The following is a 17,925-nucleotide window of genomic DNA, read 5'->3' on the forward strand; positions in this document are numbered from 1 at the left end:
CGCGACGGCGAGGACGGACGTCATTGTGATGCGACGCCCATTCAACGTTGTAGGGAAGCCGGGCCAGAGAAACTGAGTGGGAGTGTCGCGGAGCTGCAGGGAATCCTAGAACCCGGACCTGCGCAAACACGGTCTGTGAGCTGTAAGTGCGTGAGCTTTTCCCCGACGTGGTGGATGGTTGTAGCTAGCTATCTCTTCCCCAACTTGTATCTTTTTTCCCGCATCCAATCTAGTCAAAGCAGGTGGGTCAAGAATGGAGCTTTAGCGGTTGCTCATTGTAGCGCTTCTAGCACAGGTGTCAAGCAGGACCATCAAGTGTCTGGTCCAGGCACTGCTCGCGGGGCGTTCCCTCTTTGGCTTCAGTTCTTTCTGAATTGTGTGGCCAGGAACACAGTCTTATCCGAGCTCCGCGATTTATCCACTTGGTGGCGTTCAGTACCAAGCTCGGCAGTTGAATTCTGCTCCAGTAGAGAGATGGGCCTTTTATTTTTATTTTGATATAGGATGCTTAGAGTGTAATAATTGTCAGAGGTGTAATTGCCTCATCCTAGACCTAACTGCACTTGCAGGTGTCAAATCCATCAATGTGTGATTGAACCTACAGGGGGTCCTCGGGTTATGACACAGTTCCATTCCTATGACAGTGACATAACTGGACTTTTGGTGTAAGTGGAAACATACCCTAGCCTAAGTCACTTACCTATCCTAACACAGTTGTAAAGTCATAACCTAGAACATAACACAACTAAGCCACAGAAGTAGGAAAGGGACATAAACATACTCTATACTGTAGTAACAAAACAAACCAAAAAAAATGACCAAAATGAGTGTAAAAAAATTTCTTACCTTTATTCCTGTGGTTGGCTTGCACACTGGAATGGACATTGCAAGGTGGAAGTGAGTGACCTATCGGGAGGAGGAAGCTGGAGAGGCAGGAGAACCTGCAGAAGGTGCTGGAGATACTGGGTCAGGTGAATCAGGATTGCCTAAGGAACATGCAGGAGACGCCGGAGATGATTCTACCTGTACTACAGGCGTTTCATCTCGAGAAGCAGCTGATGTAGGGGATTCAAGGTCTGTTGCAGGCCTCTCTACCTTCTTAAAGAATTGTTCCAGGCTAGTCTGGAACTAGTTCGCCCATGTAGCCTGTAAGTACACTAGTGGTGTAAGCCGAAACACTCACGTCTCAGTTTTTTTAAGGTTTTATGGAAGTGAGTGTCGTAAACTCAAAACATCCTATGTTGAGACTGGTAACCTGAGGACCCCCTGTATTTATTCCCTTATTCATTCAGGAAATTGCTAATTGGGCATTTAAGTTTTAGGCCTTAACGAATTTTTTTTTTTTTTTCATTTTTCTGAAGCTGGAAACAGGGAGAGACAGTCAGACAGACTCCCGCATGCGCCCGACCGGGATCCACCCGGCACGCCCACCAGGGGCGATGCTCTGCCCACCAGAGGGCGATGCTCTGCCCATCCTGGGCGTCGCCATGTTGCTACCAGAGCCACTCTAGCGCCTGAGGCAGAGGCCACAGAGCCATCCCCAGCGCCTGGGCCATCTTTGCTCCAATGGAGCGTTGGCTGCGGGAGGGGAAGAGAGAGACAGAGAGGAAAGCGCGGCGGAGGGGTGGAGAAGCAAATGGGCGCTTCTCCTGTGTGCCCTGGCCGGGAATCGAACCCGGGTCCTCCGCACGCTAGGCCGACGCTCTACCTCTGAGCCAACCGGCCAGGGCGGCCTTAACGAATTTTATAGTCCAGTGACCCTACTGTTATTTAGTCAATATCTAAGTGCCTCTGTGGGGATTAGGGAACAACTGAGCTCTAAAAGGAGGCGTCAAGGAAATGGCTGAATTGCTGGCCCAGATTTGTGTGTGTGTGTGTGTGTGTGAGATAGAGACAGAGAGGGACAGATAAGGATAGACAAACAGGAAGGGAGAGAGATGAGATGAGACGCATCAGTTTTTCGTTGTGGCACCTTAGTTGTTCATTGATTTCTTTCTCATATGTGCCTTGACTGGGGGGCTACAGCAGAGCGAGTGACCCCTTGTTCAAGCCAGCCACCTTAGGCTTCAAGCCAGTGACTTTCCGCCTCAAACCAGAGACCATGAGGTCGTGTCTATGATCCCTCGCTCAAGCTAGTGTCCCCATGCTCAAGTTGGTGAGCTCCACGCTCAAGCTGGCAACCGTGGGTTTCAAACCTGATCCTCTGAGTCCCAGTCTGATGCTCTATCCACTGCGCCACTGCCTGGTCAGGCCTGGCCCAGGTTTTTAGTAGCACACATAATGATGTTCCATAGCTGTAAGTTCGTATTTCTGAGGCAGTTTTATAGATTGTTCACTATCCAAGAAGTATTTTTTTCACGTTTGCATAGACTTAACAAGATTAACAAAAGTTGTGAAAGATGAAGTAAACTTTTGGTTTAGAATAGGCCAGTAACTCAGACCTTGAAGCTGTTTTTCTGACTGTCTTCTATAGTAAGAGCACATATATACATAAATGAAGCTTTTGACAATGAGTGGGGAGATGTGATTTTTCTCTGCAGCACATTTTTTTAAAATGAAGACCAATATTCACATATTTCTGAAATAAGTCTGTTTCTGTCTGAGTTTTCTAGGGAAAACAGTCATCTAAATTAAGAATTTTTACTCATAGAAATATAGACCTGCCTGACCAGGTGGTGGCGCAGTGGATAGAGCGTCGGACTGGGATGCGGAAGGACCCAGGTTCGAGACCCCAAGGTCGCCAGCTTGAGCGCGGGCTCATCTGGCTTGAGCAAAGAGCTCACCAGCTTGGACCCAAGGTCGCTGGCTCCAGCAGGGGGTTACTCGGTCTGCTGAAGGCCCACGGTCAAGGCACATGTGAGAAAGCAATCAATGAACAACTAAGAAGTCGCAACGCGCAACGAGGAACTGATGATTGATGCTTCTCATCTCTCTCCGTTCCTGTCTGTCTGTCCCTGTCTATCTCTGCCTCTGTAAAAAAAAAAAAAAAAAAAAAAAAAAAAAAGAAATATAGACCTGCATTATAGAATTATAGGTCAAGTCCACCTCTTTAACAGGGAGCAAAATAAGCCCAGACCTGCCCAATGTCTAGGCTAGTTAAAGGAGAGACTTAGTTAAAACTCTGATTATGTACCCTTTTGCTTACTGTACTTTGCTGCTTTGCACATAATATATTTTAGACACAAAAACTGAATTTCCAAGATATTTTAAATTACACTGGTTGAAAAATTTAAAAGTACATTAACTGCATTTGAGAAGTAGATGATTAATATCAAGGGTCTATTAGTGACTCATTTTGCTATTTTTATTTTTATCTTTTGTACAGAGATGCTCAGGTCCTGGTATAATGTGGGTATTCTTTTTTTCTACATAGAATATTTTTAAAATGACTACACCAAACAAGACACCTCCTGGTGCTGACCCGAAGCAGTTGGAAAGGACCGGAACAGTACGAGAAATTGGGTCACAGGCTGTTTGGTCACTTTCATCTTGCAAACCAGGTAAACAAAACAAAAGCTGTTTATAATACGTACTTATAGTTTCTTTGTATTCTGGACTGACTATAATTAATACTTTTTGTTTGTATACTTTATTTTATTTCTAAAATAAATTTAATTGAATTTTCATGTTACATATCTCTTCCAAGCTGCTTTACTAATATCTCCTTGAATTTAACTACATATGGCATAAAATCTCCTCTTTATCATCTCTTCTCTGCTGTGATTCAGTTATTTAGTTAGCATTTTTTGTTGTTGTTGGCTCTTTATATGGGATAAGTGGGTGATACATTTCTTGAGAGATTACATATTTAAAAATAACTTTATTTTACTCTTGGTTGATATAGAACTTTTAAAAATTTTTTTATTTTTTAGGTGAGAGAAGGGGAGATAGAGAGACAGACTTCTGCATGTGCCCTGCCCGACCGGGATTCACCCGGCAACCCCATCTAGGGCTGATGCTTGAGTACCAAGCTATTTTTAGTGCCTGAGGTCCACTTGCTTGGACCAAGTGAGCTATCCTCAGCACTTGGCCCTACACACTCCAATGAGCCACTGGCTGCAGGAAGGGAAGAGGGGGAAAAAACAGATGGTTGCTTCTCCTGTGTGCACTGACCAAGAATCAAACCTGGGACATCCATATGCCCAGGCCAGTGCTCTGTCCACTGAGTCATTGGTTAGGGCTGATATAGATAGAATTCTTGAGTGTCAGTCCTTTTCTCTCAAAAGTTTGTGGATGCTCTTTCACCATTTTCTTTTCATGTTGCAAATAAGAAGGCCAATGCCTGTCTTTCTCTCTCTCTTTTTCTTTCTATAACTTGGGATACATGTATTTATATAACCTTTCTCACCTAATCTATGATTTGATGGGCAATTTCTTTTTTTAAATTAAGTGAGAAGCAGAGAGACAGACAGACCCCTGCATGCACCCCAACCGTGACCCACCCGGCATGCCCTGTCTGGGGCCGATACTCTGCCCATCTGGGGCCACTGCTTGTTGCTCAGCAACCGAGCTATTTCAGCACCTGAGACGAGGCCATGGAGCCATCCTCAGCACCAGGGCCAACTTGCTCAAACTATTTGAGCCATGGCTCTAGGAGGGGAAGAGAAAGACAGAGAGAGAAAGAGAGAGAGGAGGGGATGGGGAAGGGTTGGAGAAGCAGATAATCGCCTCTCCTGTGTGCCCTGACTGGGAATTGAACCCAGGACTTCCACATGCCAGGCTGACGCTCTATCACTGAGCCAACCGGCCAGAGTCAGATGGGCAGTTTCAATTTGTAGACTCAAGCTCAGAAAGATTTTTAGCTGTAGAATCTTTAATTATAATGTTCTTGGTTTAGTAGTTGTTTCCTTCAGGAACTTGTATTAATTATACATTAAGGTTCCTGTAGTCATCTTTCAAACCAAACTTATGTTTTTACTTATAATTTCTTTCTCTTTCTTTTTATGAGTTATTTATTAAGGATAATTTGCTTACAATAAATCTCATCCTTTTTAGGCATAGTTCTATGAGTTTTAATAAATGTACAGTCATGTAAGCATCATCACAATCAAATATAGAATATTTTCATCTTCCAAAGAAGTTCCCTCGTGCCCCTCTATTGTCAGTCTTCTGCTCCTACCTCCCCATGGAATCAGTAACAATGGCGTCTCTTTCATTTCTGATATTAGTAATTTGTGTCTTCTTTTTTCTTGGTTAGGCTAGCTAGAGAATATTGATTTTATTGACCTTCAGTTTAAAATTTTTTTAATAAATTAAAAGATTTTAATTTAAATTTAAAAAGTTAAAAATTTTAGATTTAAATTAAAAATTAAAAACCAAAATTTAAATAATTTTAATTTAATTATTTTTATTAAAAAATTAATGATAAAATATATGGTCTTTGCTGTCAAGGAGTTCACAATCTAGTGGAGGGATTATAGCTTTAAAGTAGTGATTATTATACAATGTAATAATATATAGCTTATGTTTAGTAATAATAAGTGACTAAGCTTACTAAATGACAGGTACTATTTTAAGTACTTTATATGTATCAAGTAAAGATTATCTCAGTGAAGTCTCTAAATGTCATATGAAGTATGCTCTGTATGGTATTTTTATCATTTTCTAAATGAGGATACTGTAGTACAAAAATATCAAGTAATCTGGCAAAGATCACATAGTAAGTGGAAATGCTATTCAAGTGATCAGCCTCCAGTATGTCATACTGGTTTCCACTAAGTATGGGGATCCTTGCAGGAGTGGTTGAGAGGAGAAAGTGGTTGACTCTGCTTGAAAGGCTCAGGGACGTCTTCATGGAAATGCTGCTTAGTCTGCACGATGGAGCAAGAATAGGACTTCACTGAGTAAGGACATAGAGGCAAGAGGAACAGTACAGCTTAGACAAAACATGGCTCATTCAAGGACTGTAATAGTCAGTGTAGAACAGAATGGCGTAGGTGAAGCAACTAGTTAGGTAGAGGCCTGATCATAGAGGGCTTTGTTAAGCTTTTCATACTTTATTGTGAATATGAGCCCTTGAAAAATTTTAAGTAGCACTGTAAAACGGTGTTTGTTCACATTTGGGAAATAAATACTGTATAAATATATATACAGTATATTTAGATTTTTAAAAAATATTTTAAATGATTTTATTTATTGATTTTACAGTGAGGAGGAGGTGGGAGCGAGAAGTATCAACTCATAGTTGCTTCACATTAGTTGGTCATTGATTGTTGTATTTGCCTTAACCAGGCAAGCCCAGGGTTTTGAACCAGCAACCTCAGCATTCCAGACCGATGCTCTGTCCACTGTTCCACTACAGGTCAAGCTAGATATTTTTTAAAAATTAAAGCAAACAGCTAAGCATTTGTGAGTGCGAGTGATCTTTCTTCCCAGAGTTGAGGTCTTGTTAAGATGATGGAAGAATTCTGGTTAATTTAAATTTGAGGGCACTGACCATCAAATTTTCTGGACAAATATATGTATGGTAATTTTATATTTTGAATATATAGCTTTTTCTTTAGCATGAGAATTTATTGTCACTTGTGTTGTTTTCAGGATTTGGAGTGGATCAATTACGAGATGACAATCTAGAAACTTACTGGCAATCAGATGGCTCCCAGCCTCATTTAGTGAACATCCAATTCAGGTAATACATTTTTAAAGATTTTTTATTGATTTTATTGGGATGACATTGGTTAATAAAATTATATAGGTTTCAAGTGTACATTTTCTATATGCATCACCTCTATATTGTGTTGTGTTCACCACCCGAACTCAAGTCTCCTTTCGTCACCATTTATCCCTCCTTTACCTTCGTCTGCCTTCCCCTGCCTCCCTTTCTCTCTGGTAATCAGCACACTGTTTTTTCTTTGTTGTTTTTCTTTTCTTAATTTTTTCTTTTTCACCCAGCCCCTCAACCTCCTTCCCCTCTGACAGCTGTCAGTCTGTTCTCTATTTCTATTAGTCTATTTCTATTTTATTAGTTTATTTTGTTCATTAGATTGCACATATGAATGAAATCATATGGTACTTGTCTTTCTCAGACTGGCTTATTTCACTTAGCATAATGCTGATCAATCCATGCTGTGGCAAAAGGTAAGATTTCCTGCCTGACCAGGAAGTGGCACAGTGGATAGAGCAACAGCCTGGGACGCAGAGGACCCAGATTTGAAATCCTGAGATTGCCAGCGTGAGCACGGGGTTGCTGGCTTGAGCATGGGATCATAGACATGACCCCATGGTCACTGGCTTGAGCCCAAAGGTTGCTGGCTTGAAGCCCAGGGTCGATGGCTTGAGCAAGGGGTCAGTGGTTCATCTGGATCTCCTCAGTCAAGGTACATATGAGAAAGCAATTAGTGAACAACTAAGGTGCTGCAATGAAGAATTAATTGATGCTTCTCATCTCTCTTCCTTCCTGTCTGTCTGTCTCTGTCTGCCCCTCCATCTTCCTTTCTCCCTTAAAAAAAAAAAAAAAGAGAACATTTAGTCCTAGCTAATAGTGAAAGCTTCAGACTTGCTTTAGTTTCTTGAAGGTTTCTTTTTCCCCTAAGTTTGAGTCTGGTGCAAATGGAAAAAGAAAGTTGTGGTTTGCTTCTCTTTATCTGCCTTGCTTCTGCTTGTCTTCTTCCATCTTCCTAACTAATCTCCGACCTCTTCAGGCCTGCTGGAGTCAAAGTGAAGGAAAGTTCCTAATTGCCAGTTTTATCTTGGTGATCTAGCATTGGTGCTCTTTGTACGTGGCTCTGTGTTTAAAGCTAACTATGTTATGTATGCTTTTGTGGCTGAAAGAATCTGCTTCCATGGTCAGTTAATGCTGTGGGTGATTCACCTGTTATTGTCTTGATGAGGATGCATCCCTCACTGTCTCCTTACTAGTTGTGATACCTCTGGTGATACCTCCAGCTCCCTGCTGAGGATTGTTCTTCCTTACTAGCAAGAAGCCAGAATAGCCTGTTAGGTTACAGGTTGATGAAGTTCCCTCTACTCCTAGTATGTGTACACATTTTTTTTTTTAATGAATAACTGTTGGTTTTTCTCAAATGCCATTTCTGTATCTACTTATATGATCATATGGTTTCTCTTCTTTAGTCTGTTGAGATGGTGAATTTCAATGGTTTTTTAAAATTGTAAAATACTTACATAACATCACTTCTAAGTGTATAGCACAGTGGCATTTAAGTACATTCACATTGTTTTGCAACCATCACTATTATCTATGTCTAGAACTTTTTACCATCCCAAACTGGAACTCTGTACTCATTAAACAATAACTCCCTATTGTGCTTTTCTTTCCCCGGCCTCTGGTCACTACTGTTCTATTTTTCTGTTTTTGTCTTTATATCTGTCAATATTGGCCATTTGACATCTTCTTTGGAGAATGGCTCTTCAAGTTCTTTGCCCATTTTTGAATTGAGTTTTTGTTTTCTTGTTGAGTTTTAGGAGGTCTTTATATATTCTAAATATTAATTCCTTATTAAATATGATTTGCAAATGTTTTCTACCATTCTGTGGGTATAACAGTTTTAAAAGTTGTAAAAGTTTTTAATTTTGATGAAATCCAATTATTTATGTTACGGCTTTCGTGTCATTATCTCATTGATTGGTTATAATTATTGTTTTATTGTTAATCTCTTACTGTGCCTTATTTATAAATTAAACTTTTTCATAAGTGTGAGACTCTAATTACATATTAGTTTGCTTTATACTGTCTTATAGACCACTGACGTTCTATTCTATTTAATGAGGGATGAGAGCTTTTTGTTTTCTCTGCTTCTCTTTGCAGAGTTTCTATAGCTATCTTATATGTTCACTATTTTCTGCAATGTTTAATCTGCTTTTAGTCCCATCCAATAAATCTCTTATTTCAGATTTCTTTTTCATGTCCAGAAATTTCATTTGGTTTTTTAAATATCTTTTACCTTGCCTTGATTTCATGTTTTCTTTGAACGAATTTATGGCAGACTGTATTTCCCAGTGTGTTCACATTATTTCTTATTGCACATGCTCTGTCCAGCTTTGCTACTGCCTAATCAGGAGACGCCATCTATGTCCCCCCCTTTCCCCCTAAACTAGTCAGGCCTTTGTGGATTTCTTGCCTAACAGAATATGGATGTTATAATACTGTTTTTTCCTGAGGCTGGGTCATAAAAAGCAATATGGATTCTACCTTATTTTCTCTCCCTTGGTACCTACCATCTACCACGTTGTAAAAAACCCCACATCAAATAGAGAAGCCCATAAAGAGAGGAGCCGGAGCCCAAGGCCTCTGCTCCGCCCCCAGCGGGCAGCCAGCACCAACCTGCTCGGGTTAATGAGCCGCCTGGTCACACAGTCTTCAGGTCTCGGGTCAGGCTGCCCCACCTGACGCTCTGTGGAGCGTTCTCTTCCGAGCCTGCCCACACTCAGATTCAGAAAGAAAATAATGACTACTTTTCCAAGGCACTAAGTTTTGAGGCAGTTTGTTATACACCTATAGATAAATTATAGATATCTTTTAATTTCATCGTTTCTGTCTTGTATTTCTTGTATTTATTGACTTGTATTTCTTTATTATGGGTCACATTGTTCTTTGTACTAATTTTTTAAAATATTTTATTTTTAAAAATTATTTTTATTCATTTTAGAGAAGAGAGACAGAGAGAGACAGGGGGGGGGGGGGACAGGAAGCATCAACTCCCATATGTGCTTTGACCAGGCAAGCCCAGGGTTTTGAACCGGTGACCTCAGCATTCCAGGTCAACCCTTGATCCACTGTGCCACCACAGGTCAGGCTGTACTAATTTTTGATTGAATATTGGATATAGTAAATTTTACCTTGTTAGTGCTGGATTTTTTTTTTTTTTTCTTAAAGAGAATTGGTCTTGGTTCTGGCAGGTAGTTAAGTTACTTAAAAATCAATTTGACCTTTTTGAGGCTTTATTTTTAAGCCTCTTTCCAGTGAGTCTAGAGTACTCTTGAGGTTGAGAGTAGCAAACGTTTTATAATAGGGTAGGTAGTAAGTGTTTTAGGCCTTGAAAACTTGTTTTAGTCTGTTCCAACTACTCATCTTTGCCACTGTAGTGTAAAAGCAGCTGTGGACAGTATGTGAGTTAGTGAGTATTGCTTTGTTTCAATAAAGCTTTATTTATAAAAATAAGTGGCAGGCCACCTTTTGCCTATAAACTGTGGTTTGCTGACCTCTGTGCTAGGGCAGCAGTTCTCCCAACTTTTCAGTTTTAGTGCCACCCTAACTTTTATTGAGGTCTCCAAAGATCTTTTGTTTATTTCTTTTAATTTTTTTAATTAAAAAAAATTTTTTTTACAGAGATAGAGAGTCAGAGAGAGGGATAGATAGGGACAGACAGACAGCAACAGAGAGAGATGAGAAGCATCAATCATCAGTTTTTCGTTGCGACACCTTAGTTGTTCATTGATTGCTTTCTCATATGTGCCTTGACCACAGGCCTTCAGCAGACCAAGTAACCCTTTGCTCAAGCCAGCAATCTTGGGTCCAAGCTGGTGAGCCTTGCTCAAACCAGATGAGCCCGCGCTCAAGCTGGCGACCTCGGGGCCTCGAACCTGGGTCCTCTGCATCCCAGTCCGATGCTCTATCCACTGCGCCACCGCCTGGTCAGGCTGTTTATTTATTTTTTATCAGTTTTTACCATATTAAAACGTATAGCTGAGGAATTTAAAAGTATTTATTCATCTAAAATTAAATAATAATTAACCTATTATGTTAATAAGTAACATTTTAAAATGAAAACTCTCTCTTCCTAAACCAGCAAAAATAGTGAGAACAATGCTACTTTTGTACTTTTTTTGTGAATCTCCTTAGTGTTTCACTTAAGAGAAGACAGTTGGAGTCTCATATATATATATTCAATATATATATGTTCCTTCGTTAAATCCCATGTCAGGTAGCATCTGGAAAATTCCACTTTATTCTCCTTTTTTAAAAAAATTTTTATTCATTTTTAGAGAGAGAGGGGAGAGAGAAAGAGAGAGAGAGAAGGGGGAGGAGCAGGAAGCATCAAGTTCCATATATGACTTGACCAGGTAAGCCCAGGGATTCTAATTGGTGACCTCACCGTTCGAGGTCGATGCTTTATCCACTGCACCACCACAGGTCAGGCATTTTTACTCCTAAGAGAATGATTTTTAAAAAGGGCAAATCATATCTTAGTATTATTAGGAAAATAGTTATGACCTGTTGATTCCCTGGAAGGGTCTTAAGGTCCCCTCAGATTCCCAGACCACTCTTTAAGATCACTTCTCTGGGGCAAGATTAGCCTCGTGGTTTGCAAATCTTAATCCTTCTGGATCCCATACAAATGTCCTGGATATTTGAAGAGATATTTGGACTCGCGTTTCAGTTGTTGGGAGTTGGCGATCCCCTGCCTGGGGTCAGCTCTGGGCATTGTTCTGCCGTTGCTTTCCAGTGTTGTTCTTCCCCAGCACTGGCTGGTCTTCGCGTCGTCATGCAGTGTCACCTGTGCATGTGCAGTTGGGATTCATTGAGGCTCAAGGGGACTCTGGAGCGTTTCCTCAGTACAGCTCTGGCCTCAGCTCCGTGAGACTCTGAGGTTCTGCTGGGCTTTCCCAGGCTCGCCTTGGTCATCTCTTTCTCTCAGGACTCAACCTCCTGTGCTGCCTGTGGGCTGGTGTCTGCAGACAGCTTTCCATATATGTTGTCTGTTTATTCTAGTTGGTTGTGGTGGGAGGACAAGTCCTGTAACAATGATTTCTTCATGGCGGTCATCCCTGACTTTTTGTTTGCTTGTTTTGGTTTTAACTAAGTACATCTGCTGAAAATTTTGTGCTAAGGTCTTATATGTTCTGTGAAGCATGGTCTTTGTTGTCTTAGTCTTTAGTGAAAACTTTTGCTTTAGCATCCTGTTAACGTTGATCAGAAACAAACTTGCATACAAAGAGGGAGTTCCCTACCTTATATCAAGAATAAAGAAGAGTATATTTGTTTCTCTGTATAGAAATTATTCATTTGCTTCTTCTTTTAGGAAAGTATGCAGACTATGTTTCTTTTATGCCTCAGTCTCTCAGTAATAATGTATCTAGCATGTTAATAGGAAAGGATAAGCAATTTTATAACTATACTGTTTTCTAGTTTTAAGTCTTGTACCTTGAGAATTTGTAGTTACTCTTAATGTAGTGTAGTCATACAGACTACAAAACTGGCTCTGTGCTTTACTAGATGTGTAAGTGAGGACTAGTTGCTTAACCTGATTTTTCTGTAATGTGGGCATAATAATGCCATATTAAGTAGAAATGACACCCTGGCCAGTTGGCTCAGTGGTAGAACCTTGGCCACTATGTGGATGTCCCAGGTTTGATTCCCAGTCAGGCCACACAGGAGAAGCTACCATCTGCTTCTCTACCCCTCCACCTACCCTCTCCACCTACCCCCTCACCCCCCTGCCAAATTCTAGTGGCCTGGGTGCTGAGGATGACTGTGTGGAGCCTCACCTCAGGTTCCAGAAATAGCTCAGTTGCCGAGCAACATCCCAAGATGGGCAGAGAATGTCCCGGGGGCTTGCCAGGTGGATCCTGGTTGGGGTATATGCAACAGTCTGTCTCTCTGTCTCCCTCCTCTCACTTAAAAGAAAAGTAGGAATGAGAACTTCTATAACAGAGCTTCTAATAAAGTGTTTTAAATATGATAGGAATTTATTTCTTTTTCCTCTTCACATAAGAGGAATCTGGCAGTCCAGGAGTAGCATGGAAGCCCACAATGTCTTGTGGACCCAGATTCCCTCTTTCCATTCCACTTTTCTTAGCTCATGGACTCTGTCCTCAGGTTGCATCATATCTGTGTCCTAAGCAGCAGGAAGGAGTAGGTGGGAAAGGTTCATGGGTCATGTCTTCCTCTTAAACTATTTCACTCAATCATTTGGTTTAAATCTTACTGATCATAACAGTCTCATGGTCATATCTAGCTTTAAGAGAGGCTGGGGAATAGAGTCTTTTAGCTGGATGTTAAGAAGATAAAAGGGAAAGGGGGCTGTTAGGTTGGCAACTTGGAGTATCTGTTACTAGTGTCTTCTGTTGAAATTTCATGAATTCCAAGTCAGTTGAGAAATTATTCAGGAGTGAGCAGGTGGAGACCAAAATATTACCCCAATAAAACTGACAAAGCTTATGTTAGAGAAAGGGGCTTATATCTGCAGTCAAGCATGTTTCCTAGTATTGAACCCTAGAATTAAATAGACTTACCCAGCCAGTTATGAAAGTGGTCGACAAGTAGAGCCTGCCCCTATTAAAATTTTGGTAGGAAGGAACAAAGCAAATGTTTGCTTCCTGCGAACAGCTCTTTCTCAGCAGAAAGGGAGTAGTGGGTGAGTAAACAGGCTGAGAATGTTACTTAACGTCATCAGAAATGAGAAGTGTTACCCTCGCCCTTCTCCCTTCCTATAATACCTTATCCTAAGAGTTCAGCATGGTGCCAGGCATATAGAAAGCATTCAGTTGATGGTGATTAGTGTTATAATGATGATTTAAAAATTTTTTTCCATTGATTTGAGAGAGATAGAAGAGACACACAGACAAAGAGAGAGGAAGGGAGGAAGGGAGGGAGGGAGATAGAGAGAAAAAAGAATCCACTCGTTCCATTTTTAGTTGTACACTCATTGATTGCCTCTCTTATGGGTCCTGACTGGGGATCAAACCCACAATCTCAGTGCACTGGGATGATGCTTTATCCACTGAGCCCCACCTAGTGAGGACCACATAATGATTTGAATAGTTGATCATATTTCTCATAATAATCTATACATTTAATCTTCCCACATGCAGTGCTGTTTTAATTCACCATGAGATAAATTTATAAATAATTTTAAAAGGTTTTATGAGTACCTTTTAGAGTAATAATTTTAAATTTTTGGTGAGGTCACAATTTCCTTTGCAAAGTTAATGAATCAATGTGTATAGCATAAATTGTACATACGATTTCTGGGGATCCATGAACCTTAGATAATATCCCATAGTAGAGATAAAATTTAAAGAAATATAAATACTTACATATTACTATAAACTGGTATCAGTGACTGTTGAATAAGCTAAGTACAATTAGTTAGTAGGCAGTTGATAGTTTAAGATCATGTGAAGCAGACACACACACATTTGAACTACAGTACCCACTACTAGCTTTTTTAACTTAACCAATTTCTTTTTCTTTTTTTTAATTTTATTGAGAGGAGGGGAGGCAGAGAGACAGACTCCTGCATGTGCCCCAACTGAGATCCAGCCGGCAAGCGCAAGGGGATGATCCTCTGCCCATCTAGGGCTGCTGCTCTGTTGCAACTGGAGCCAATTTTTAGCACTTGAAATAGAGGCCATGGAGCCATCTCAGTGCCTGGGGCCAACTTGCTTGAGCCAATCAAGCCATGGCTGTTGGAGGTGAAGAGAGAGAGAGAGAGAGAGAGAGAGAGAGAGAGAGAGAAAGAAAGAGAGAGAGAAGAGGAGGGGAAGGGTTGGAAAAGCAGATTGTCGCTTCTCCTATGTGCCCTGACTGGGAATTAAATCTGGGACATCCCACACAGGGCTGACGCTCTACTACTGAGCCAACTGGCTAGGACCTGAACTTAACCAATTATTAGTCTGAGTATTATTATGTTTTTCCTTTTATTAAATTTTTTTTTTTTTACTTTTTTTGATTTGAGAGAGACATTGATTTTCCCTCCACTCATTTATGCATTCATTGGTTGATTCTTGTGTTTGCCTTGCCTGGGGATCGAACCTACCACCTTGGCATCTGGGAATGATGCTCCCACCAACTGATCCACCAGGCTAGGGCTTTTTTTAAATCAGTGAAATGAAGATGAAAATACTTCCTATCTCACAAGGTTGTGGAGTAAATGAGATAATGAACAGAAACCATGAGTTCTGGGCCAGACACAGTATTCACTGTTGCTGTTGTTTTTACAAAGATTAGTGTTGTTACTATTCTTTGCCTTTCTAACCTCACCCTGATAATCTTGTAGATTCCAGCGACTAAGTTATCTTGAATTTCATAACTTCAAGATAAAATTATTCTGAGCAAAAAGCTTGGTCCTTTAGATCTGCTTTCATAAAAGAAAAAAGTCCTTAAGAGTAATCTTCATGATTTTTGATTTCTCTGTAATAAGAAACAGCTTTCAGTGCCTGCTTATGGCTCATCAAGGAAAAGAGCTTTTGTGTGCCCTTCAGAATTTCCCCTTCTTCTCGTCCCATGTCTCCTTCCTGGCCCTGCAGAAACAGAGAGATGTCAGTTTGATACCTTGGCCTCTTTTGAAAACCTGGTAATGGTATTACTTATCCTGTCAGCAGTTCCTGGGTATTTAGCACTTAACATCTTCATCTGTCTATTATTTGAGGGAAAGTGCTGAACTTTCCTCATTCCTTTCTGATGAGCAGCTTGGGCTGCAGAAGTGTGGACCCTCATGAAGAGCTGCAGGTCTCCTGCTGTTTTTATAGGTTGACTTTTGACACAGACTACTTCTGTTCAAGGAGCTCATTGTTGTTAAGTTAGTGCCAGTTTATACCGGAACTTAACTTTTTTTTTTTTTTTTTGTATTTTTCTGAAGCTGCAAACGGGGAGAGACAGTCAGACAGACTCCCATATGCACCCCACCGGGATCCACCTGGCACGCCCACCAAGGGCAACGCTCTGCTCTGCCCACCAGGGGGCGATGCTCTGCCCCTCCAGGGCATCGCTCTGTTGCGACCAGAGCCACTCTAGCGCCTGGGGCAGAGGCCAAGGAGCCATCCCCAGCGCCTGGGCCATCTTTGCTCCAATGGAGCCTCGGCTGTGGGAGGGGAAGAGAGAGACACAGAGGAAGGAGAGGGGGAGGGGTGGAGAAGCAGATGGGCGCTTCTCCTGTGTGCCCTGGCCGGGAATTGAACCCGGGACCTCTGCACGCCAGGCTGATGCTCTACCACTGAGCCAACCGGCCAGGGCCCGGAACTTAACTTTTAAAGCTCATTTTAAATGGACTTCTTAGTAGTTTTTGTGGTTGATGTTTAAAATTGTCTTTTTTTTTCTAATAACTAAAGTAACATGCTTATTGTAAAAAATTCAGAAAACATCAAAATCATGAAGAAGAAAATGAAGATTTCCCATAGTTCCAACCCAACAAAACAGTCACTTTTACTGTTTTTGTATGATTTTGTGTAGGCCTTTTTCTATATGTATACCGGGGGTCCTCGGGTTACGCAGTCTCAACATAATACAACGTTTTGAGTTTACGATGCTCACTTCTATAAAAACTTTAAAAAATTGAGATGTGAGCATTTTGGCTTACTCATTTTTTGTCATTTTTTTCTGTTACTATAGTACGGTGTAAAGTACAATATATTTATGTCCTTTTTCTTTTTCTGTGGCTTAGTTGTATTTTTATGTTCTAGATTTTGATTTTACGACTGGGTTAGGATAGGTAAGTGACTTAAGCTAAGGTGTGTTTCAACTTACCCTAAAAGTCGGGTTATGTCACTGTCGTAAGAACAGAATTGTGTCGTAACCTGAGGACCCCCTATATGTAAGTTTATATGCCTTCAGAATGTGTTATTTTCCCCAAAATGCAATCTTTCTTTATATATTGTGTTGTAATCCACCATTTTATATCTAACTGTACCTCTGCGTGATTATTTTAAATAATTTTTTAGTATATAATTTATTTAACTAATTCCCCAGTAAGATGAATATTAGGTTGTTCATAACTTTAAAAGAAATTTAAACACAGGGCAATAAACATTTTTGTGCATCCATTAAAAAAAAATTTTTTTTTGTATTTTTCTGAAGCTGGAAACGGGGAGAGACAGAGTTTCGCATGCGCCCGACCAGGATCCACCCAGCACACCCACCAGGGGGTGACGCTCTGCCCACCAGGGGGCGATGCTCTGCCCCTCCGGGGCGTAGCTCTTTTGTGACCAGAGCCACTCTAGCACCTGGGGCAGAGGCCAAGGAGCCATCCCCAGCGCCTGGGCCATCTTTGCTCCATTGGAGCCTCGCTGCGGGAGGGGAAGAGAGAGACAGAGAGGAAGAAGAGGGGGAGGGGTGGAGAAGCAGATGGGCGCTTCTCCTGTGTGCCCTGGTCGGGAATCGAACCCTGGACTTCTGCACACCAGACCGACGCTCTACCACTGAGCCAACCGGCCAGGGCCTTTGCATCCATTTTTAAGTAGTTATATTGTCTTTTAACGCATTCTTAAAAGTTGAATTTGTGGGTCAAAACTGTGTACCTACTGACTGGCTATGAAAGTACCTTTTTCTAATCAAATTTGGGTATTAGAAATCATTTTAATATTTTGCAATATGATAACAAAAGTAATGTCTGTGTTTTAAATTCTATTTCTTTGATTACTAGAGATTGAACATATTTTTTTTATTGACTTGCATTTTTTGTAAAGATTTTATTTATTGATTTTAGAGAGGAGAGAGAGAGAGAGAGAGAGAGGTGGGGAGATGGGAGGAATGGGAAGTATCAACTCATAGTAGTTGCTTCTCATATGTGCCCTGATCAGGGAACGCCAGGGATTTGAACTGGCGACCTCAGCATTCCAGGTTGACCCATTATCTACTGCACTACCACAGGTCAGGCTAGTCCAGTGTTTCCCAACCTTTTTTGTGCCATGCCCCACCTTAACCTTTCTAAAATTTTTATGTCCCCCCTATGTAACATACATAATTTTTAACATTAAAAAATTGATTTGTTCACTTAATAAACATAAATGATAGGTTCTAGGAAGAAATCACTATGAAATTGTTAACAAAACACAGTAAGTAAAATTTCAAAACATATAATGAAAAACAAATTTAAATTCCAAATAATTAAATACAGATTTTTCTATATTAATTTATTATTTTAATTTAGTGTGATCCTTGCGCTTGATGCTTGCTGCACAGAGATTTTTATATTAGGTTCCAATTTGGTTAGCTTTAGTCTCAAGTCTCCACGTTGTGTTATATCCAGC

General features: G+C 40.8%; 1 protein-coding gene across 2 annotated transcripts in view; it reads left to right on the forward strand.

Annotated features, from left to right (window-relative positions):
- Nucleotides 1-31: 31 nt before the first annotated feature.
- Nucleotides 32-17,925, forward strand: part of ANAPC10 (anaphase promoting complex subunit 10) — a 69,877-nt gene continuing 51,983 nt past the window's right edge. Inside the window, exons 1-3 of one of the 2 annotated variants that reach the window (XM_066232688.1) lie at nucleotides 32-142; nucleotides 3,374-3,500; nucleotides 6,538-6,628. In XM_066232688.1, coding sequence (XP_066088785.1) covers nucleotides 3,386-3,500; nucleotides 6,538-6,628 — 206 coding nt within the window. In that variant the 5' untranslated portion in view covers nucleotides 32-142; nucleotides 3,374-3,385. The remainder of the gene's footprint in view (nucleotides 143-3,373; nucleotides 3,501-6,537; nucleotides 6,629-17,925) is intronic. The other variant, XM_066232699.1, reaches the window with a different exon arrangement.

This window comes from Saccopteryx bilineata, chromosome 1 (assembly GCF_036850765.1).
Source record: "Saccopteryx bilineata isolate mSacBil1 chromosome 1, mSacBil1_pri_phased_curated, whole genome shotgun sequence".
Taxonomy (NCBI): domain Eukaryota; kingdom Metazoa; phylum Chordata; class Mammalia; order Chiroptera; family Emballonuridae; genus Saccopteryx; species Saccopteryx bilineata.